The following is a 24,521-nucleotide window of genomic DNA, read 5'->3' as shown; positions in this document are numbered from 1 at the left end:
AAAATGTTCTGTTTAGACTATGAGATGACTAGGAAGTAAAATGGAATTCTTTATTTAAAATAGAACTATTTATAATCAATAATTGCCCTTAAATTAATAATTCAATTCAAGCCCAACAGGGCAATGGCAGAGCTTGGCAAGACAGCGAAGTCAGATTCAGCTGGAGAGCAAGGTGATGTGGCTGAATGGAACTCAACTAGGACCTGCGGCAAGGTAGCTAAGCAGGTCTCGACTAGAGGCTGAGGCAAGGAGGTGTGACAGGAGTCGGCAGGGACTGGCGGCAAGGCGACTGAACCAGCCTCGGCTGGAGAACATGGCAAGTCTGCAAGGCAAAACTCAGCTAGGGATTGCAACGAGGCGACAAGGCTAGGCTCGTCTGGATTCTGTGGCGAGGCAACCAGGCTGGACTCAGCAGGACCTCATGACAGGGTGGCAAGGCAAGACTCAACTGGGCTCCAAGACAAGGCGACAAGACTCGACTCGAATGGGCTTCTTGGCAGAACAGCAAGGCATCACTCGGCTGGGCTTTGAGGCAAAATGGCAAGGCAAGGCTTGGCTGGATTGCACAGAGATGTGGCAAGGCAAGACTCAGCTAGATTGTGCGGCGAGGCAGCAAGGCAAGGTATGGAGTACTGGGTAGGCTCTGATTCTGTAGCAGCTACAGGAAAGGGCTCCGGGATCAGTTCTGGCTTTTCTTCTTCTACAGAATCTGTTAGCTCACTGGAATGTTTGTCTCCGGCAACCTGGTCCTTGGGCGGACTCCTTTTTATTTTGTTTCCTTCACGCCATTTTTCCTCTGAAACCAATTGAGCTTCCTTTTGCTTGGCATGCTTTTTGGCTCGCCTCTCCCTTGCGCTGATTGGTAGTTTTGAATCTGGCTCTTGGTTCTGTCCAATCGGCTGCTCAGGACTTTCCCACTCTGCTGAGTCACTCTGAGTTTTGATTTCCTCAAATTGTCTAGCATAAGTTTCAATTTCCCCTCCCTCAGCCTCAGCCTCGATCCTTACACAAACAGCGTTTCGCGGTTGATGGTAAGAGCTCCCATGAGGCAGGAACATCACCATTTCCAAGCTGTGCTGTAGGCGTAAAGGGACTCTAAGAACAGCCACCTCATTTCTAAATCACCATTTTTTTAAAGTATATGTACCCCAAGAGAGGCTTTCTACAGCAAGGAGAAGCTGGTTCTCTTGGTGCCTAATGTTATTTTTGGGATTACTTTTCTAATTTTTTAAAAAAGTTTTGGATTTCATTTTCCTTCCAAAGGAAATTTCAAAGATTGAGCAAATAATTGTCTTCCTGTTATTATTTTTCTATTAAATTTGAAGATATTAGCATTTTCCTACATGTTGAATCAGCTGATTTGAACCTTCAGCTTTCTGTCTTCACTTTCCCTTGAGAACAGTCTCGTATTCTCTTTCACTCTGTGTAAACAACTTTTGAACTTTCACTTATCTTTGACTTTCACTGATTAAATTCCTAGAGGGCTCCATAATCTACTGTGTGAGACATGATTTCAAACAGATTCTTTCTGACCTTCACCAGGACTTCAAATAAATATCTTCTGACTTGTATCAAACCTTTATGCAAGATATCCAGGACATTGTGGAAAATATGAGAGCTAAAATGTGCCATCAGTTGGGGATCTGGTAGATGAAACTGAGAAATTTAAGAGTGATATAAAGGTTTCTTTTAAGACTGAGATTGGGATTTCTGTCAAGATGCTGGATGAAGATTGGATAATGGAGTTGGAGAAATCTAGGGGAGAGAATGATCTGCAAACCATAAGTAGGGTCGATCTCCTGGTGGAATGCCATGAAAAGAACCTGGAATTTTGGAGGGGGACAGCTGGGTTGTTGATTTTCTTAAGAAGAAAGCTCTGTGCATATCTTGGGAATATATAACTGCTCTGGTTTATTTTGAAGTGTGATAAAAGTTGAAGAATGTTTATTTGGTTTCCTTTAAGGATTTGACTGATGTTATTTGCCTTTAAAGATTTGGATTTACTGTTTTGAATTGGCTTTGTTTTTTGTGTTTATTAAGATTGGGATTATTAAAATTATTATACCATTAAGTATAATAGCTGACAACTTATGTGCCTTTTAATTTGATTTTTATTATAGTAGACAGAAATGTATAGAACAGTGGTAGGAAGGGAATAATTAAATGTTTTTTTATCTTTTAGAGGGGAGAAAGATGTTTAGGAGGTTTATATGAACTTTTTTTCTTCATTTTAATATAAGGGGGAGGGTAACTGTACTTAGTGATTTTTATTATGTGTTAAAGGGGAATGATTTATAGAAATAGTGTGGTGTTTTGGTTTAATATAGAGTAAGAGATCGATTATGGAAATTTTGTATATCCTTGCTGTTAAAAGTCGAAACCCACATCTTCCTGTAAATCTAATTTTTTTTTCTCTTGTGTTTCTGCACTTTTTTAGTTCCCCCCCCCTTTTCCCTTCTTTGTTTTTACTATAGTTTTTTTCTTTCCTTGAAACTTAATACAATTTACTATTAAAAAATGGATTTAATTTTGAATAGCTGGTATTCTATAATACTCATGCTGTTAAGTTTGTATGCATGTTTATGGACTCAGGGATACTATTTTGGCGGTTGTCCTATCAACCAAACTGGAGGTGGGTTGTGGCCAGACCACTTTGCTTCTGGAATGTCTGACTTATTCCAATGTACTGTATGTCACTATATTTAACGAAAAATCCTGCAGAAGCAGCTGAGTTATTCTTTCTACAATTCATATTAGTATCTTGGGTCTAATGGGTAGATCATTGATCCTAGTTATGTGGTGAGAACATTACATGCAAGGCATAATATTTTTACAGTAATATAGAAGGGTACAAACCCCAAATCTGATAAAAGCTCTGGGATTTGCAAATCATTCCCAATGCATCTGAGAGATATCCTTGGGGTTGCCTGTTTATGTGTAAACCAGTAGATTTGAGGATGATGGGATAGTTACAGTAGAGTGATACATTTGGAAAGGCATTCTCAGACACCAGTCTCTCTGCTGTCTTCTGCAATAATTGAATTTTTCAGATTGTCTTAAGGGCCCACATATAAGTCAGCCAGTGTGGTGTAGAGAGGGCCAATGTGGTGTTGGGGTTAAGGTGTTGGGCCGGCATTCGGGAGACCCAGGTTCTAGTCTACCCTCAGCCCCAGAAGCTTGCTGGATGACTTTGGGCAAATCACTCTCTTTCAGCCCAGCTTCTCTGGCCAAATTGTTGTGGTAGTAAAAATAGGAAGAGGGAGCATTATGTCCTGTTGAGCTTAACAGTCCTACTGATGTCAGTCCAAAATGTAACAATACTGGGGCATGGCCAAATCACATGAGTTACATTTCCAACATCAGGGTGTCCTTAATCAACCCTTATTGAGCCTTCTCTGAGGTATCCAGTATATATAAAACAACATTTTTGTTGTATCGATTTTATTTTAAGGTCATAGGAAATCAGTTTCACATTGTTGAATGCAACCCTCCATTGGTTAACCAGACATGACACTGAAGCTTGTAATTCCATACTATTGTAAATAATTAATATCAATTTCATCAACTTCCTTCCCTTCCTATAAGGAAGAGTTACTGGCTTAGGAGCCACCATTAATTATTCAAGAATCTCTAATCACCATTGAAATTCAGAAGCAGCAATCATGTCTAGATGACATAAACCAAATTAAAAAATGTTGAATTTGAATAAACTGTCAAGAAGTGCTTTAAGTCAAACTTCTTTTTAAATTCTGAAAAAGCTTTATAAATAATTCCTCAGAACTGAATTGATTAAATTATTAATGTTGTGAAAACACACTTCATGCAGAATATGGATCCAGATGCTATTTTTAAACTAAGGTATAACATAACCTTTTTATGGGCACATGGATCAAAGTTAGATCTGCAACTCAATATTTTCCATATATGTCTTGCAATGAAGCCCTAAATAAAACTGGCAGGCTAATATTTCAACAGTATGTTTCTTATGATGCTGGGAAGTTGAGACAAGCAAAATTTTGGTTAGATGCTATGGACATTTCCAAATCTTTGTTGAGGGAAGGTATTTGTGACTCCTTCAGAGATTAGTAAAACAGATTTTAAAGAAAAAGTCATTTTGGTTGCCAAAAATAATTTACTTTAGGAAAATGAAATGGTTTTTATTTCTTATTATCATTTTAAAAGTTTTCATTTTCATGCAAACAGGGTTCTTGCATACAAAGTATGAATTAAAGTTTAGATAATGTAAGCTTCACTGATACATTTCTTCTATATAAAAGTGCCTATTTTCATTCCTGGGTTTCTTATTATAAATGTCTGACTCTTTTCTGTAAAATCAATTCATATCCCCTGAATTTCATTACTACTTCCAGAAGATAACAAGTCATGCTTTTCTTTTCCTTTTTCAAAGGGCCGTAATGAAAGCAGAAAAAACAATATTAACTTTTATCTTAAAGGTAAATAGCAAAGTGATATGTAACCAATGCAGAATTCACTTTTCTTTTCTCTTTTTTAAAGAAGCCTATCAGACAATTTATGAACTGTGAATGATGCATTTGGAAGACTGTGTCTATGTTAGAGGATATTCTAGAGATGTCATAAACTGTTGCTTTGAAGAGAAGAATGGTGCTCCCTTCTTATTACTGAACATTTTATCCGTTGTTATATCCATCTTACGAAGCAAAAAATATCTGTCATATACTGTATAATACAAATCAACAACTTACAATTAATTCAGTTCTGCCATCTAGAAATTCCTAGGCACACTTTATGAAAGGACTATGCAGAAACCACCCAGTTCACTACCACAGTGTGACAGGATTCTTTTTGAACTGGAGGTGTATTGTTTTTGCAAAGGTGGCAATTGACACAGAAAACAAGACATGGAGGCTTTTATGCTTTTTACTATATCCAGTTATGTTAGTTACAGCAAATATTTACAATACAGTCTGGATGTTCACCCGGTGTCAGATTTCCTCCTAAGTCTCCCTCCCAGAGACTATCCCCCTACAGCTCTTCTTCTTCCTCCCCCTTTCTCTCCATCTCTGGGCTTGACAAGACAGAGAGTGAAAAGAAAGGAATGGGCTGGAATTTCCTGTAGTGTGTTCAGCATCGCTTGATTTTCTCCTGGATCTGCTCAGCCAAACCTCTACTGCTTCTCTGCTGGGGGAAAAACCTCTCTCAGGGTCTTCTGCCCAATTCTTCTCCAGACACCAGGGCTTCTCCACCAACTGCTGATTGCACCCTTTCTGCTCTTGGGTCTTGGGTGGAGCTCTTGACCCTCTGCGTCTTCACTTCCCTTCTTCCAGGGTAGCCCCCCATGGACCTTTCTTCTCCCTTCCCAACCAGGAACCGACAACTGCTCCTCACACTTAATCTCTCTCACCAACTTTTCTCTCCAGCCACATTGTTCACAGACTTTTTCTCTCTTGTCCTTCGCTCTCTCTCCAATGTTTAGGTTAGACTGGCAGCATGTCCCCCAGCAACTGAGGAGGTGGGTGTTCCTGCCTTCTGGGCTCTAGTCCCCCTCTATATACCAGGTTGGACCAATGGGACTGCTGAATGGCCATCTTCCCACACCAGCCCTGGCTAGCTGCCAGGTTAGTTCATCAGCGTTCGTGATAGCACAGCTGCCTTTCAAGGTCAAAAGTGAACTTCTTTTTCCCCTTTTACTCACTCCAGTGGCAGGCTCACACCAGCAGAATAGCAGCCATATCATGCCACTAAAACCTCTTATGCCACACATCCTGGCCAGCTTCCTTGTTCAGAAGGTAGCCCAATACAACTTGTGTTGGTATGGAAGGTAGCTCATCCCACTTCCTCCCATTATTTGAGCAATTTGGAACATTACTCTGTTATCTAGCACTTGAAAAAAATGGAAGGACATAGCGATGCCTATAACTTAATCTTTTAATTAGAGCATGATGTTTGCAGGAATAATGGACATTTTAAAAAAATGATTCTGTTTATAACATAATTTCCAGGCTATTTTTTTTATTGCTAGGCTTATCATTTGAGATTAGGTTCATCCTTTAATGTTGTTGTTCGTGTTTGTGCTATTTTTATCATTAGTTTACCATAATAAAATACAATTGAAAAATGTTTATGGTTTCATATAGGCCAATAGGACTATACTCATTTTTCTGCTACTTATGGCTAAAAAGACAATGTACTATATGGTGTGGATTTGCTGCTTATGGATTATATTAGTGTAATTGAATATTCACTCAGTGCACAAGGTCTGTAAGAATAAATACATGCATTCAAGCAGACGTATAATAAAGGCAAAATATGCTAGGTGCTTTATGGGATGGGGTTTGTTATGTCTCCAGTGGCACAATCAGTAGAGCAAAATGTGCTCAGGATGCAATGGTTGAGGGAAATTATTTCTATTACTTATTCAGAGTTATTTTGGTCAAAGCATATGCTTATTACTGACACGGTGGGATTATATTCTTCTGAAGCAAAATTCTTTAAATCTTTGTGGCACCACAGCAATTTAGGAGGAAGAAGGAACAGATTGTTGTGTACATATTTAGTATGTACAACCTTACAACTGTGTCAAGGGACAAGACAGTACCACTCTATGCTGCACTGGTCAGAACTACAGCTGGAATACTGTGTCAGTTCTAGTAGCCACTATACAAAAAGACCTCTGCTCTCAGGATTCTCACACTTGGCTTCATTAGCTCACTTTTGAAAGTGCTGTTTTTGTATATTCATACGTGCTTGCATTTGATTATGCCATTGGTTGTGCTTTATGAGAATATAGCTTTGAAGAGCTGGATAAATAATGAATAAATAAAATTAGAATTCTGAGGTGTAAAAATTCTACCAGCTCTTAAGACTGGGAAGAGGGAAAGATGCTCAATTAAAGACAGTTATTGTGGTCATGTATTTCTTGCTTTTACTTCCATAGTAAAACTGTTGCACATTATGGTAAAACTGAATCTGAAGGTTTACCAGGAACAAACAGACTGACATTGTTCTATGTAGCTCCACTTGCTAGTAAAAGCAGCTAAACAAATCAGAAGCATTTTTGTGATTTTGTTATGATACAAACCAAGAATTATGACTTGTTTTCCTTCTAAAAGGGTAGAGTTGGATACCAAGGTTTGCTCTGGCTTTGGATTATTGATAAGACCAAACAGGTTCCCAGGTTCCATATGATGGTAAAGAAACAAGTAACTTCCAGCTGCTTCTGCAGTTATTAACGGCTGAACCTCACTACAATACATGGAATGAGAAACCGTTCTACATGAAAATGCAAATTAGTTCTAGAAGCCAGAACAGATGATGTATCATTCTATCTGTTGTCAAACCTCACCAGCCGTCAACTATAGTCAGCACAGCTAATTATTATATGTGGGTTAAACATGTCAGAATCGTCATAAAAGACATCTGGAGCGAAGCAAGTTGTGGAGATACAGTACTGTACTTGCAGGAACTGATGAACACGCCGGCTGAGGTACTGGCAGTTGTAGTTCAACATTACAGAGACCGGCACACTCCCATCCCTGTTGCTCAGCAATAGAAGGAACTTTTCTATACGCGAAATAAGCCTTCAGTTAGATCGACTGGAGCACTTGGCAGCACCCCGGGTACCAAATTAAAGAGAAAGGAAAGGAAAGACTACACTACCCAGCAGCCTCAGCGTTAGTCCCGGAAATATTCGCCTGCCGCGCTTCTGCAGGATCCAGGAAGACCGGCTGCGCGGGTAATTTCGAGCTCGGCGGGCGGGAGAAATAAAGGTTTGGCAGCGAGTGCTGGACGTTATGTCTCTCCGGGTGGCTGAACTGCGGTGGCCTGAGCACCTTCTCCCGCTGAAAGTAAGTAGAGGCGGAAGGGAGCCCAACTGAAGGCGCGGGCTGCGTAATAGCGTGGACTAGGGCCTTATCGGTGCTGAGTTTCCGTGATCCTGGAAGGGTTGAAGGTTTAATGAGAAAAGTACTTCAGAATGTGTGCCGGGTGCCTTTTCCTTCTGCTGAAAGAGCTAAGCTAGAACCTCAGCGTCATTTCTATTAAAAATTCTAAGAAAGAAGATAAAAACTAATATAAAGTAAGGAAGAGTAGAAAGAAATCAAAGAAAAAGCTAAAAGTGCAAGAAAGAGAAAAAGTAAAAGAAAAATAGAAAAGAAAGAAAAAAGATACAAAGAAGTGGCTTCCGATCTTCTTTACAGAACTATGAGTACAATTATAAATTGCCCTCTTTCTCTAAAGTTACAACATGACCCTCTTCTGTCTATAATCTATCCTGTCTAATCGTCAAAACTGTAAATCATAAGTTCATACTTTTCTGTTTTAAACAAAAAGTCCATAATGGGTTTCCAGTCAGCAATAAACGTAGATACTGTCTTTTCTCTGATCAAAGAAGTCAATTTGGCCATCTCATCAAGTTCCATCATCTTCACCAACCATTCCTCCATTGTTAGGTATTGCGGAGTTAGCATCCCTTCTGAAAGTGTGGCAGGCTGATATTTTCAGCGGGTAGAGGTTGGAAAAGGTAAAATCTCTTTGAGATTTGAGCCTGAGTTGTGGTAACTTCTTAATCATTGCTTGAAAATAATCTGGAAGTGGTTTGCTGCTGCTTTTTTCCAGGCTAGCCTGAAGCTGTGGTATTTCCTGATGATCTCCTATCCCAAGTACTGAGCTGTCACTTAAAGTGCAACAGTAATTTTTGGTGTCTCAGCTTTTTAGTTCTACTATTACTCATTAGTAAAATATTGACTGTAGTTATATAATGTGCCTTAGATAGAAGGAGATGTGGCAAAGAGTTGTCAGGGTGCTGTACCATAAAAACGTAAATGAAGCCAGAATCAAATCAAATCAAATCAGGAGCAGCAAGTAAAATAGTCAGTTTAAAGCATAAAAGGATGATTTATCAGGCTTCAAAGCAAGAAGAGTTAAATGAAGCCCTATAGGAATTAAACACAAATAGAGATTTAATTTGTTAACAAAATACATCAAAAAAGAAAAGAATGGTTATTGTATCTGCAGTCTGAAAATAGCCCCAAATTCATACTGATTATTTTATTTATTAAACATAGCCTTGTGCTTGCCCTGTTCAAGAGGTCAGCCTGCCTGCTGAGTTCTCTAACTTGTTACTCCATTCTGCATCTCCGTTCTCCCTACCTTTTTACTGAAGTATTTTGGAAGGATCATTGCCTTAAGGCATTATTTCAAAAAATATTTTGTACTTTTGCAGCCCTCTGGATATCCTCTTTGTCTTTTGATACTGCCCTCTTTTACGTGGATGCATACTTGGCAAATGTGGTTTCTAGTAGTACATTTTGTGACTGATGCACATAATTACAGTAGCTGTGGAGGAACTAAATTAATCAGAATATTTTAAATGAGAAATAATGACAGTACAGATTATTCAGTTTTAACGATATATCTTATTGCAGCAATAGAGAAAAAAACTAATAAAATGATAAAGCTTCCACATATGATGTCTGCCTTCAGTGCTGATCTGTAAGCTTTGGTTATGATTAGATTTGTGCATTTGTCTGCTCAAAATGGCTCAATTAATTGGTCATGTAGTGATCAATTAATGATGAAATATTTTAAGGTATTTGAGAATCAATAAAATAATCTGGAATGATTTTGATACATTATTTTAAAAGGATTGTACCTTTTTACATTGGTGATTGCTTCTAAAAAAATAAAGCAAGCATGTATAGATTACCCTTATAATTTCCAGTCTTGTGAGTTAAGTTAGACTGAGAGAATGCTACTAGCTCAGCATTCATTCATTCATTCGATATGGCTGTCCATATCAAAATCATGACTCTGGGTGGCTAAGAAGAGTTAAAAACACCATAAACAACAGCATAATAAATACATAATCAGCCAACTAATAATTTCAATCAGTCTTTTAAATGTTAAATTAATGATGCTATCATAGCATTATATTCCTACAAACTATAATGTATATGACATGATATAAAGATATTATGGAGGTTACTTGAAAATTAGTATCTTTTAATATTCAAGGAATGTTAAATGTTTTATAGCCATACAATCTAACAATGCTAAATATTTAATAAAATTGTTAATCTCATCTGATCAACTTCATGGTAACTTCCTAGCATTTACTGATAGGGTTCAGAAAGCTTTCTGTCTGGAACCTTGGAGTGTGGCTGATAGTCATTGTAGATGGACTTGTGGTCTAATCGGGTGTAAGCTCAAGCAGGGCCGCAACTAGGGGGGGGCAACCGGGGAATGTGCCCCCAGCACTGCGCTGGGGGGGGCGCCAAAATGAGCGCTGGGGGTCGCCAAAATGGGCGCGGAATGCATGTTTGTCCTGGGTGATACAGACCCTAGTTGTGGCCCTGAGCTCAAGCCCTATTGGACATTACACTTCCTTCTCTGTTGCTTTTGCAATTAGACTCTGTCGTAATATAAATCTTAGCAGCTAAATTAAATTGCTGCTGGTCAATCACATCTTTTGCATGCAGATACAGCTGGGAACAGCTTTTAGAGCATCCATGCAAGCTTTGCGAAAGACATGGCATATGAACAGTTCAAAGAGAAGTGCCTTGTTCATGCTCCTGCACCTTGTGAAGTATTTGTTTCAGATGCTTTGCACAGCCCTATTGGACTCATGTAATTTTACATTTAATTACAAATAATCCATGAAATGCGTTAAAATACATATTTCTGAAGTTTTTAATAGTTTTTCCTTCAACCACATAAAAAACTGCAACTGGCACCATTTTAAAAAATATTCTGGAGGTGAATCAAGTTTTCAGGGTATTAGGGGCACAGCTTGTATGTTCTTGTAGTGGACATGCCACTACTGTAAAGCAACTTCCCATATTCCCCTGGATCCTAGTCAAGCACTCTACAGATTCAGTGGCATTTTCCCACTGAAGACTACTTGTGCTCCTGCTTGGAGGTGGTTGGTGGTTTTGTGACTTCCCTCAAGATTTTAAACAGATCTTTTCTGACTCCTATCAAGTTTTTATACAAGGCATTCAGGACATTGTGGAAAATATGAGTTCTAAAATGTATCTGGTTGGGGATGTAGTGGATGAAATTGAGGAATTCAACAGTGATAGAAATGTTTCTTCTAAGAATGAGATTGAGCTTTCTGTTGAGATGCTGTCCTATCTTGCAGTGAAGAACCACGCTGAGACGATTGGTTGAGTCTCTAGTGTTTATTGTTCTACTCTACTAGACAGAAAATCCTGCTAAACTGAAAGGCAGTGGGAAAACCATCACAGAAAAACCCAGAAATCTAAGGCGGGTCTGCTCTGCGTTTCTTTGATGGGAGATTCAAAGCTTCTAAACTATGCATGCGTTTCTCCCCTGGAGAGGGCCCCACTCCTGCTCACCAGCAGTACTCATGACAGAAGCTGGATGAAGATTGGATAGTGGAGTTGGAGAAATTCAATGGAGAGAGGGATCTGCGAGCAATAAGTAAAATTGACTTTTTGGTGAAATGTCATGAAAAAGAAGGGGTCATTATGTATGGGAGGTTTTCTGAAGAGAAGTTGGAATTTTTGAGGGGGGCAGTTGGGCTGTTCGATTTTTTCAAGAGAAAAGCTCTGTGCATGCTGTGGGGACATGTAGATGCTTTGGTTTATTTTGAAGTGGGATAAGGGTTAAAGAACCTTTTTCTGGATTGCTTTTAGGATTTGACTGATGTTTTTTGTTTTTAAGGATGTGGATTAAGATTATTAGTGTATTAAAATGTTTATTTGGATGGTGTTAAGAGTTTGATTTAAGGTCATTGTTTCAAATTGCTTTTCTTTTTGGGTTGATTAAGATTATTAAAACTGTTGTATTATTTAGTATAATGGCAGGGAATTTATGTGCTTTTTAGTTTGACTTTTATTATAGTAGACAGAAATGTATAGAATAGTAGTGGAAAAAAAAAGGTGAAAGGTCCCCTGTGCAAGCACCATGTCTGACCGTTTGGGGAGGACACTGTTTTTGCGACTTTTTCTTGGCAGACTATAGCGGGGTTGTTTGCCATTGCCTTCCCCAGTCGTCACCTTCCCCAGCAAGCTGGGTACTCATTTCACCAACCTTGGAAGGATGGAAGGCTGAGTTGACCTGAGCCGGCTACCCAAGAATCCAGCTTCCGCTGGGATCGAACTTGGGTCATGGGGAGAGTTTCGGTTGCAATACTGCCGCCTACCACTCTGTGCCACACGAGGCTCTTTTAGAATAGTAGTTGTTGTTGTTTATTCGTTTAGTCGCTTCCGACTCTTCGTGACTTCATGGACCAGCCCACGCCAGAGCTTCCTGTCGGTCGTCAACACCCCCAGCTCCCCCAGGGACGAGTCCGTCACCTCTAGAATATCATCCATCCATCTTGCCCTTGGTCGGCCCCTCTTCCTTTTGCCTTCCACTCTCCCTAGCATCAGCATCTTCTCCAGGGTGTCCTGCATTCTCATTATGTGGCCAAAGTATTTCAGTTTTGCCTTTAATATCATTCCCTCAAGTGAGCAGTCTGGCTTGATTTCCTGGAGGATGGACTGGTTTGATCTTCTTGCAGTCCAAGGCACTCTCAGAATTTTCCTCCAACACCACAGTTCAAAAGCATCGATCTTCCTTCGCTCAGCCTTCCTTACGGTCCAGCTCTCGCAGCCATATGTTACTACAGGGAACACCATTGCTTTAACTATGCGGGCCTTTGTTGTCAGTGTGATGTCTCTGCTCTTAACTATTTTATCGAGATTTGTAGGAAGGGAATAATTAAATGAGTGATATTTTGGGGGGCCAGTTGTTTAGGACGTTTATATGAATATTTTTTTATTTTAATATAAGGGGAGGCAGTAACAGTGATTTTTATAATGTGCTAAAGGGAAATGATTTATAGAAATAATGTGATTTTGGTTTAATATAGCGTAAGAGATTGATTATGGAAAATATTTGTATATCCTTGCTGTTAAAAGTCGGAAGTCACATCTTTCTGTAATGTAAAACTTTTTGCTTTTGCGTTTTCACACCTTTTTAGTTTTTCTTTTTTTTTTGGTAGGTTTTTTGTTTTTTTGTAGCGCTTATCTTTCTCTTCAAACTTAATAAAATTCATAATAAAAAAAATAGATACTCTTGAGAAACTTTATGCTGCAACAATGCCATAAATTAGACTTCTGGGGCAGAGAAAATTCATACAGGTAGTCCTCGACTTATGACCATTCGTTTAGCGACTGTTTGAAGTTATGACTGCACTGAAAAAATGACTTACGATCAGTCCTCGTACTTATGACTGTTGCAGCGTCCCAGTGGTCATATGATCAAAATTTGGGTGCTTGGCAACTGGCATGTATTTATAGCAGTTGCAGCATCCCGGGGTCATGTGATTGCTATTTGCCACCTAGTTGGCTTCTAACAAGCAGAATCAATGGAAGAAGCCAGATAAGCTTAATTACCATGTGATTCACTTAACGACTGCAGTGATTCACTTAACGACTGCAGCAAAAAAGGTTGTAAAATTGGGTGTGGTTACGTGATGCTTCACTTAATGACTGCATCACTTAGTGACTGAAGTTCCAGTCCTAATTGTGGTCATAAGTTGAGGACTACCTGTAGTGTCTACATATGACTGCACTGAATCAGTTCAAAATCTATGGTAAGTGATGCCTTTTTAGGTCAACTAAAAGGTTTCGTTATCTGACGTTTAAAATTTTGGGGTATTGCAAAATGCTGGAAGAGATTGGACTCAGGGTGTGGAGAAGGAAGTTTGGTTTGATCATACTGAACTCATGAAATCTGCATGACCAAAGTCCAAAAAGAAATATGGAAAGGAACTTCAGGCTTTGAAATTAGGTTCTCCCTGCTATTGAAAAGGTTTCAGGTTGCAGCTGGGATTTCTAGGGTGGTGGTATAAAGGAATAGTCTGACCATGTCGATTTTTCATTCTTAGCTATGCATTTAATTCCTTGGACATTTTCTTAAATTAACTTAGATAGTTCACCTAGTACAATCTTAAGCAGCATAATGTTCTACAGATGTTGTTGAACCAGTGTTGACCCCCAGTGTGGACTGTAGTGATTGGGAAATGGAGAGAATTGGAGATTCAGCACATCTGGTGGGCATAGCAGACAGCAGGTTATTTATTTATTTAATATCTTGCCTTTATTATTTTTATGAATAACTCAAGGCAGAAAACATACCTAATCCTCCTTCCTCCTCCTCTTTTCCCCACAACAACAGCAACCCTGTGAGGTGAGTTGGGCTGAGAGAGGGGGACTGGCCCAAGGTCACCCAGCCGGCTTTCATGCCTAAGGCAGGGCTAGAACTCACAGTCTCCCGGTTTCTAGCCCATTTCCTATGATATTTTTACAGAAAACAATAGGAATTGCATTCAGTTTATTGTTTTTTCTGTAAGTACTTTCACAAAATGACTTGTTGAAGTATAAGCTGAACTTTTCAGTTTACTCTATATATAAACACTAATTTTTAAAATGTATTTCAGGAAGTTGATAACTTGTTGCGTTGTGGGATATGCTTTGATTACTTCAACACTGCAATGATAATTCCTCAGTGTTCACATAATTGTAAGTATAGAACTGATTTCCTTCCTCCTGCCCTTTTCTTATAATTATGCATTTTTATGTTTTTTATTCTGTTTCTTAGCTGAATCTACCAAACCCATGCAAAATATGACAAAACAATAAAATTAAGTGAACAGAAGTAATCTAAATACACAGCAACAGTCAGATGTTGATGTTTTCTATTAGTTTTATATTTTAAGTATTTCCAATCAAATCCAAAGATAAGATTTAAGATTTGTATTGAAGCCGAACACTGGAAATATCCATGGTATTGGAATTTCCTAAGTTATAGAAATTGCTGAACCATGACGTTTCAAAGTAGCTCAGCTATACACAATTGCTGTTGTTGCATGTTTTCTTGAAATATGCATAAAAAAGAGAAAGTGGGTTACCAAGAGCCAGTTACTTTATTACTCTCTAAAGTTGTGATATCTCATTCAGTCTGAGTTCCTGATGTTGACTTATAAAGAAGTAAACATGAAAATATATTATTGTCCGGCTTCATTCTAAGCATGTTTACTTGGGAGCAACTCCCAGTAAGTTCAACTCAATATCTTTGAGACCTCAAACTGTGCCTAGGGATATGGGATTATAGTCTAATATTGATTGATTAATCAGTTTGAGTTATACTCTGCCTTTCTGCTCTTATGAGTACTTAAGATGGCTAGCGAAATGTAAGCATAGAATAGAATAAAGTTAAAATAAATACTAAAATAAATACTAAAATAATCCAACAATTAAAAGCTTGGCATAAGAGATATGTCTTTACAGATGTAGTAAATAATGAGAGACCATAGGGACCAAATGTACTTCCTCAGGGAGTGAGCTGGGAGCAGTGCAGGAGAAAGCCCTCTCCTGTGTGAGAAAGATGGGTATCTCACAGCAGAAACAGCTTCAAAAAAGCCACTGTGGCAGATTTTAACAAACATATTATTTCATAACAGGAGAAGCTGTCCTTGGTTAGACCCTGAATTCTTTTGGGTTTTATAGTTCAATACCAGAACCTTAAACTGTGCCCAGTAAGCAATTGGCAACCAGCACAGAACTTTCATTACAGGAATAATAGGATCACTATACCTTAATATTTATTTATTTATATATATATGATTAATATTGCTGCCCAACTTATGAATAGCAACTCTGGGCAGCTAACATAAAATCAAAATAATGAATAAAAAGAAACAACCCCCCCCACACATAAATACAGCACAACTGAGCCCAAACTAGAAACAATCTAATCCAACTATAATCTGACTATAATTATAGTCAGATTATAGTTGGATTAGTTCAACTGGATAATCCAGTCCAACTGGATAGGTTCATCTAATTCTCTGGTCCAATGCACTGGGAAAGTTTTCAAGGCTTATGGAAGGCCAACAGCGTTGGGGCCAACTGGATCTTGGAGATTGGGGTACACTATTTCAAAGGGTAGGTGTGACAGAGAAGGCATGCTTCCTGGATCCTGACAGATTACATAGTTTCATCCAAGGGACCCAAAGCATGCCCACCCTATTGGATCTCTTGGGAGAGGCAGGAATGATTGGAGAGAGGCAAACAACCTGGCCCTGTACAAGGAAGGGCTTTGTAGATGATAATAAGCATCTTAAATTGCACCCAGAAGCTTATAGGGAGCCAGTGTAACTCATGAAGTAGTGGTGTTACATGAAGATGTTGTGATGCACTCATAATTACCCACACTGCTGCATTTGGAACTAGTTGCAGCTTCTGGATGGCCTTCAAGGACAGTCCCATGTAGAATGCATTACAGTAGTCCAAAGTGGAGATGTCCAAGGCTTGTGTGATCATAAGCAGGGCCCCAGCTGAGGGGTCTGCTCATTATCTTGCTTGGATTGAGCTGAAGCCTATTCTTCCTCATCCACCCCTCCACAGTTTCCAGACGCTGGGAAAGAACCTTGATGACCCCACTTGATTGTCCCAGGGTAGGCCTACTTATCACACTTTAGATCAGCTGCAATTTTGGGGCAGTTTTAAGGGGTAGTTCTGAATAGAGCATGTTGCTGTATTCAAAACAGTATATAATCAAAGTGTGGATAACCATCATCTAATGTATCTAACCTAAAAGGGATGTAGTTAGTGCACTAGATATCATGATGCAAACTTGCTTCACCCATGGCTGTTGCCAGTGAATCCAGTGACAGGTGAGGATCAAGCAGTACAACCCCATCTTTTGTGGATTTAATTTCCTGTTGTTTTCCCTTAGCCTGTTTTCAAGCCCAGACTATTCAAGAGTACCTGTTGCTTGGAACTGGATGATTAGGAGCAATTATGTTTGGTGTTATCAGCATTCTGACAATGTGTGACTCCAACTCACCAGATGATTCCCCTCCCCCTCCCCCAGTGTTTTCATGAGGATGTTGAATAGCATGGGAACAGTATGGAAATGGACCCACAGTAAAACATGTCCCCAGGATCCCATCCTGCCAGGCAATTCAGAAGATTACCATAGTTGATGGAAATTTAAATTGTGAAGAGGTCCAAAAGAACTAGCAGAGCCATACTCTACTCATAGAATTTCTGGCATAGGACATCCACCAAAGCAGTTTCAATACCATATTTCCATCTAAAATCCTTACGGAAATGGAGGAAGAAAAATAAGTATCGTTCAATTACCTCTGGAGGTATGACTCTACCACTTGCTCAATGATATTTCCCAGAAATGGAACTTTTGAGACTGGCCAATAATTACGCGGATCTCCAGGTCAAGGAAAGATTTGTTCAGTAAAGGTCTGATTACTGTTTCTTTTAGGTGAGGGTGGCAAACACACAAGTACTGTATGTCTTGCCACAGTAAATTCTGTAAGCTAATTATGTATCACAGGGATATTTTTTTCCCTGTTAAAAATTCCAGTCTGCCCAAACCTTCCTTAACCAAATGCCTTCCAGATACGTGGGATTAGAGTTGGCATCTTTTTCAGCCAGCATGGACAACAATTAATAGTACAAAATTCAATCAGTCTAGCTTCAGTTAAATGAGATTTTGAGTTCTATAATGGATGCTGGATATTGCTATTGCTACTTCATCCATAATCTTAAAGATTTCTATAACATCCTTCTCTGAACATAGTCTTTGTTTAAAAATACTGTATTGCCTTTTTATGCAGTTGCACTCAAGATAACCTTTTAAGATGGAGGAACTAGAAACTGCATGCAACATCGTTTCTGTGTTGTAGATCTGCATCAGCTTTTCCCGACACTGGTGATCTTCACCTCTCATGATTCAGTGGCTTTCAGCTTCCATAATTCCCAAGCAAAAGCCATGTTATCTGGGAATAATGGGAGTTGAAGCCCAACAAACCAGACAGGAAAAGTTATTCTACAGAACAGCACTGTGACAAACCTGCTCTTTGGAGTGCCTAATCAACCTCTATTTTAAGGGGAAAAAATTAGTTTACTAACATATTTCTAGCCTTGGAGCATACTTTTGGTCATGCTTTGAGCTTCCTGAGCTTCTGATTCTTTTCCCTGGTATGTAATTGTAAGAGATATTTCTGAGACACTGGTGGAGTATTTGGTGGTTCAGCAGTTGAGTGCTGTAATTAGTTTTGTATGTACAGTTCTTCAGACAGAGATCTAATAGAGTGTCATATGGATTTTAATGATGGCATTTTTCATTCTTAATGTTATTTTTGTGATCCGTGGTGTTGATGTTGAACAGGAGCTTTGTTAACACTTCTTTTGCTCTGATCTTAAGAGATGATGTAAATAAATTAGCTGCGGATCTTACATTTGCGTTTTCAACAATATAAGCAGGAACAAGGAACTGGCAGCAAGTGGTGGGCAGCTCAATTAGCGCTCAAAAATTTTCAGGTACAAAATGTTTTCACATCTCTTTCAGCCACCATGAATCAGCATTGGATCAGATGATTAATATCTTTCATTCTAGAAAATATTTACTGGTTAGGATGTTAATAAATGAAAGATAAGCATTATATTATGCTTGCCTGGATGAAAAGTTGGTTGATCTTAATGGTGCATTTTAAATAAATGACATAGGAATGCAGTGCTTAGCTGTCAGCCCAGCAAAAGCTGGTCTCTGCTTCTCTTTGATTTATTTTTACATAACCCAGAAAGAGATAGCCTGACTTACTGCAACTATAAAAGCTACTGTATTGTTGAAAATGCCCAGGGAACATTTTCAACACTTGATTTTGGTTGTATTATAGGAAAATCGAATGATAGTGTATGTTTTGCTTCCCCAATTCAATTGTAAGATTAATTCCCCAGGGAATTCATATAACATAGCATGTTGTAAGTGTGAGCTAGAAGAGAAGTCAGCGAGTCAATAGTTGTGATATGGATGATGGCTTTTTGACTGGTTGAGGGGGCTGAAAAAAATCACATTTTCTACTGCTTTTACATTCTGTCTTATAGCTCCATTAAATGATAATGGAGGTTGATTATGTGTCATTGAGTTGGTGTCTGGAGAAAATGTATCTATTTTCTCCAGGAGGGCTTAGCCCCAGTCTGGTCCTTCAGGTCTTCTAATAGTGCACCTATTGCTGCTGTAATTGAATCTATCCACCTTGCTGCTGGTTGTCCTTTTCTTTTTTCTTCCTCCTTTCCCAGCATTATAGACTTTTCCAGTCAGCTATCTTCACATAATGTGTCGAAAGTATAATAATTTGAGCCTGGTCATTTGTGCCTTGAGTGGCTATCCATAGCCATTCACACAAGTCTTCTCCAACATGAAAGTGAAAAGCATCAGTATTCTTCCTATCCAGCTTCTTCAGAGTCCAACTTTTGCTTCCATAGTGTGTCACAGAGAATACCATTGCTTGCACTGTTTTGATCTTGTAGGTTTAGACACATCAGAGCATTTGAATATCTTTTCCAAAGCCTTCATGTCCTAGTCTATGTAGTCTATGGCACATTTCTTGACTTCTGGTTCCTTGAACTTTTGATAGTTGATCCTAAAGGCAGAAACTATGCACCACCAGTATGTTCATTGTCAATTCTAAGACTGGTAGCTATAGCCATTGTCATTAGTTTGGTCTTCTTTATATTTAATTTTGGTCTCATTTTTTCATTGTGTTCTTTCCATTACTAGAGCTTCCAATCATTTGCATTTTCAGGTATCAGAGTAGTGTTATCAGCATAGCCCAGGTTGTTGATGTTTCTTCCTCCACTTTTAAAACCACACTCATCTTCTTTGAGTCCACCTTCCCTCAATATATATTCCTCATATAGGTTGAATAAATAAGGGGAGGATATATAGCTTTGTCTCACTCTTTTACCAACCTGGAGCCAATCTATTTCACCATGTTCCAGCCAGATGGCTTTCTGATCTGTGTACAGGTTTTGCATGAGGACAATGAGAAGTTCTGGGATTCCCATTTTTCTAACCACATTCCACAGCTTGATATGATCAACACAATCAAAGCCATGTCTATAATCAATGAAGTACATACTGATTTCATTTTGATATTTGGTTTTCTCAGTTATCCAGCATGCATCAGCAATAATGTTCTTCTGCATTTTCTAAAGCCAAGTCGATCATCTGACAGCTCCCTCCCTCCCTCCCTCCCTCCCTCTCTCCCTGTAGGGCTCTATTCTGTGTTGAATGATCCTAAGGATTATTTTGCTAGCATATAAAATAAGGGATGCTGTATGATAGCTGGCACAATCTGTTAAGCTTCTTTTCTTTGGTATAGATATGTAGATTGACCTCATCCAATCTGTTGGCCACTGTGTTGTTCTCCAGATTTGCTGGTACAACTTGGTTAAAACCTTTACTGATTCTTCTGTTGCTTGCCATATTTCTATTAATATTCCATCAATTCTCTGGGCTTGCAATTTGGTAATGACTAGAGGATCTAGTTGATCTAACTTCATCTTCTAGTATTACAGATTCTTGTAATTAAGGAATCTCTTCTAAAGTATCTTGAAGGTTGACATCTCTGCTGGGCAGAATTTCAGTATATTCTTTCCATCTTTGTTTGATCTTTGAATCAGTTGCTGTTTGCCATTGGCATGAGTTACCAGCTGTCCATCTCCTTTAGCATACAATTGAAGATTGGAACCTCCTTCTGAGTTCAGAAATCTTTTGGAAAACTTTCCTTGTTTTTCCATGTCTGTTTTTCTCTTCGATGTCTTTATGGATATTGTGTAATAATGCTTCTTGTTTCTTCTAACGGCTCCCTGAAATTCTTAAGTTTCTTCCTGAGAGTTTCTTTGCAGCTTCAGATTTTCTTTTCCTGCATGGCAACATCAGCAACTAGATGTCCTGAAGGCTTTAATGTAGCCACGTCACACCATTAGTACTGTGAAAGATCCACAGCTCTTCCTCAGTAGCATGTTAAAAGCCATCTGGCCTGAGGGGCCCATCATCTGGCCCTATATCATTTTATATTTTCTATCCATATGGTTTTCTTGGTGAAATACAGAAATAGTTTACTATTGCCTTCCCCTGTGCAGTATGAATTGATGCCTTTGCCATTGTTGCTAAAGTGATCATCTGCCTCCAGCATCCTCCTATATCGCTACTGTCCAATATAGGTGCCTGCTTGCTTTAGCTGGGCAGCTGAGATGACCTTTACACCTTGGGTATACTCTTAGCATATACTCCCAGCATTCTTTGCTCATCCCTCCTAGAAACCATGATGAGGAAGCACAGTAGGACTTTGGGGGAATAATGGAAATTGTGTTCAAATTTCTGCTCTTCCTGAAGATGCACTTCAGTATAATGTAACTCACAGAATAGAATATGAATTGGTGAAGGTATCTAACAACTGACTTTAAAAACAACAGTGTGGAAGAAAGACTTCATAAATATGTAATAAACATTAGAAGTCACTCATAATTTTTTGATTCAAGTTCTTATTTGATGATTTAAAAGATAAGAATTGGTTACTAAAATAATTGACACATTTGAATTCCAAGTCCTGTTGGGACATTCCTCCATGCTTTGGATGAAAATATGGATGGAACAACTTACCTCTTGATGATGTAGAGAATATGTGTGAGCAGTTAGTCTCTGCTCATGGAAACACTTCTGAACAGAGCTTAAACAGAACATTTATACTAACGAGGAATATAATTCAAATTCTCTGTACTGTGCTTTTTTTCATTACAACAATTATATCTACATAGAGAAAAACAGTGAAATTAATGGATTTTCAAGGGCAATAAACATACCTGATTTGAAGGCTGAGTTAGGTGTGCTGAATTGTGACCTAAGTGCTAATTAGTTTTTGTAAGCAAGTTGATTATTATTGGCCAAAATAATGTTTCTCCTGGCAAATGAAGTAAATTCCATGCTGCTTGTTTGATAATCATAAATGTTGATAATTTGTACTATCATTAATAATACTCCATTTTTTTTACCTATGATCTGTTATGTGATTTTAAAAAATGGCTAATTTTAGAGACCTGGACTTTCTTGGTGTTTTTTTTTTTAATAAGGAAAACCATGCTTTGGTTTGATGTACTTTCATGATGGATATTCAGTTTTTAAGAGATCAAGATTTTCTCCAACCATTCTATGTTTGTTGATCTGAAACTCAAATTCCATTTAAAACCAGTTTATAACGGTATTGTATTTTTTAAATTAAAGGAATGCTTTGATTTTCTTAAAGAGGCCCACACCCTGTTAATATGATTAACTTGTTGCATAAAGACTAGTCCTCCATATCTGGGCTGCAAAAATCAGAACAACCTCTAGGTAAAGGTAAAGGTTTCCCTTGACGTAAAGTCCAGTCGTGTCCGACTCTAGGGGGCGGTGCTCATCTCCGTTTCAAAGCCTTGGAGCCGGCGTTGTCCATAGGTTGCAAACCTCTAGATTGCAGCAAAAAGTTAGTATTTTCTATATAAGGGATGATTGTAGGTGAGTTGAATAACAACAACAATAATGGATAATATGTAATGAAAGAAGAATGGGGCCACAGAAGAAGTGAGATTGGTATGACCTGGATGCTGGTGGAGAGTGGTTATTGACTAAAAGGGTGACAGGCAAAAATTGCAGAGTTGGAAAATGATAGGCAAAGATGGCAGCAGCATATAATACGTAGATGGAGTTTGTTTTTTGGGGAGCTATGGTGACATGAGTTGCCAGGAATGGTGAGTTTGTGTACGTTGCTGACCTGATTCCAGTAGCCACCAGAAGAATTACGTTTCAGATTGGAGGAGGATTAAGTTGCATTTTAGAGGAGATGGTGAAATGTGGGCTGGCCACCATCTCCAGAGTCCAGAGAAAAGCAAAAGAATTGTGGAGAAATGAAAGGAACTGGGGTACCATGATAGAAAGAGACTGGGACACAGACGAGCCAGGAATGAAGGAGGAATGGCATTGGTGAGAAGATAATTAAATGGAGCTGAGGACAGGAGGAGGAAAGAAACAGAAGATCAGGAGAGATAATTGTTTTGGAACAATGGTCATGAGCAGTGGGAGGTACTTGAGATGGTTGATGAGTTTCTGATGATTTATGAAGCCATGTTTTGACTATTATAATATTATAATAGTCTTATTATAATATTATGTCTATTATGTCTATAAGGGTCTTGTTTTATATATTGATGATTTATGATTAACATTGTTTTTATGATTATTGTGTTAACACTGTATTTATATCACTTCTGTGAGCTGCTTAGGGTCATAATGGTTGAAACAGCAGAGAAGCATCTGAAATAAATAAGATGTTCATCTGATTTGCCAGCCTGCCTTATATAATTTCCCCTACTGTACTTTGTGAATATAATTATTGTGAGAAATATTTACTTACTCATTTGGATACAGAGAAAAGGTTTTTAAAAGTTGTGCTAATAAAATGCAAGAAATTTTGAAATGTGTAATTCACATTTTGCCTATAGAAAATCAAATCTCACAATTTGCACTGTTGTTAGATTGACCTGTTTTGCTTATGTTTTGTGTCTGTATGTTTTTTTCCTACAGATTGTTCTCTCTGTATTCGCAAGTCGCTGTCCTATAAAGCTCAGTGTCCTACATGCTGTGTGGTAGGTGTGCCTTCCTTTATCATATTTAAGAAAACATTTTCAATTCTGCATCTTAATGCCATCTGTGCTGGATTAGGCTTTTGAGCATACAAGGTAGAAGTATGTAGGTAATTTTGCAGAAGGTATGCAGGAAGAATTAAGGCAAGGTAAGAGACAACTCAGTCCTGGGAAAGGAGAAGTGTGAGAAAGGAACTCAAAAGAGCTCTGCCTTGAGTCTGTTTTGCATAAGAGGGGGCAGAGGGAAACTCTGGCAGGTGTTCAAGATTCTGTTATTATACCTTACAATAAAAAAGTAGCATTCCTGTAATTCTTCACTGTTTCCTGACCTGGCTTACTTTGAAGGGCTGATGTATATATTCAACAGCCCGTCCCCCTTTTTTTTAGTACATATCCTCAGCACCCCAGATCAGACCATTGAAATTCCCCAGTAAAATAACCAAATGTCAGTGGTAGGATTCTTCTGCGCAATTGAAGGTAGGAAATAAAAGCAGGAGGTCTTTGGGAAAGAAGCCATTTCTATTTGTACCACAAACATCATTGAAGACTGGGTTTTATGTGATTTTTTTGGACCATTTTTCCAGGTTTTGTGGGAATTCGAAAAATGAGAATAGGAGTGGGGAGCCTCCCATTTCCAGTCTTAATCATATTTGGCCTTGCCCTCTGATAATATCACTATGCCACTGTATGTATTCTGTGGCTCTTTGGAACCATGGGAGGCTGAATAGTGGCCTATTAATCTCCCACCCCCGATTAATATGATTCATTGTCAGATTTGTTCAGTACTGAAATATTTATGAATGTTATACATTGATGCTATAGTTTTGATGTTATAAACTACCCTGGGAAGACAGCAGTCTTGACTAGAAATTCCTTAAATAAATTTGTTTTAATCCTTCAGAGCCTCTTTAGTGATACTAATGTTGTAATGTACTATTTCATATGACTAGTATTCTCTTTACAGATATAACTGCAATTTAGTTACGTATCTCTATGAAACTAAATCTCCATTTTTCAGAGCCTTTACCACTAACTAGTAATCTAAAG

General features: G+C 38.6%; 1 protein-coding gene across 1 annotated transcript in view; it reads left to right on the top strand.

The window, feature by feature from the left end:
- The first annotated feature begins 7,690 nt into the window (after positions 1–7,690).
- RAD18 (RAD18 E3 ubiquitin protein ligase) overlaps positions 7,691–24,521 on the top strand; it is a 122,087-nt gene continuing 105,256 nt past the window's right edge. Inside the window, exons 1-3 of the mRNA XM_063291620.1 lie at positions 7,691–7,826; positions 14,429–14,510; positions 23,416–23,477. Of these exons, the coding sequence (XP_063147690.1) occupies positions 7,773–7,826; positions 14,429–14,510; positions 23,416–23,477 (198 nt within the window). The 5' untranslated portion in view covers positions 7,691–7,772. The remainder of the gene's footprint in view (positions 7,827–14,428; positions 14,511–23,415; positions 23,478–24,521) is intronic.

Source organism: Candoia aspera, chromosome 2 (genome assembly GCF_035149785.1).
Source record: "Candoia aspera isolate rCanAsp1 chromosome 2, rCanAsp1.hap2, whole genome shotgun sequence".
Taxonomy (NCBI): domain Eukaryota; kingdom Metazoa; phylum Chordata; class Lepidosauria; order Squamata; family Boidae; genus Candoia; species Candoia aspera.
The sequence above is the reverse complement of the archived record's forward strand: the minus strand, read 5'-3'. Positions and strand labels throughout refer to the sequence as shown.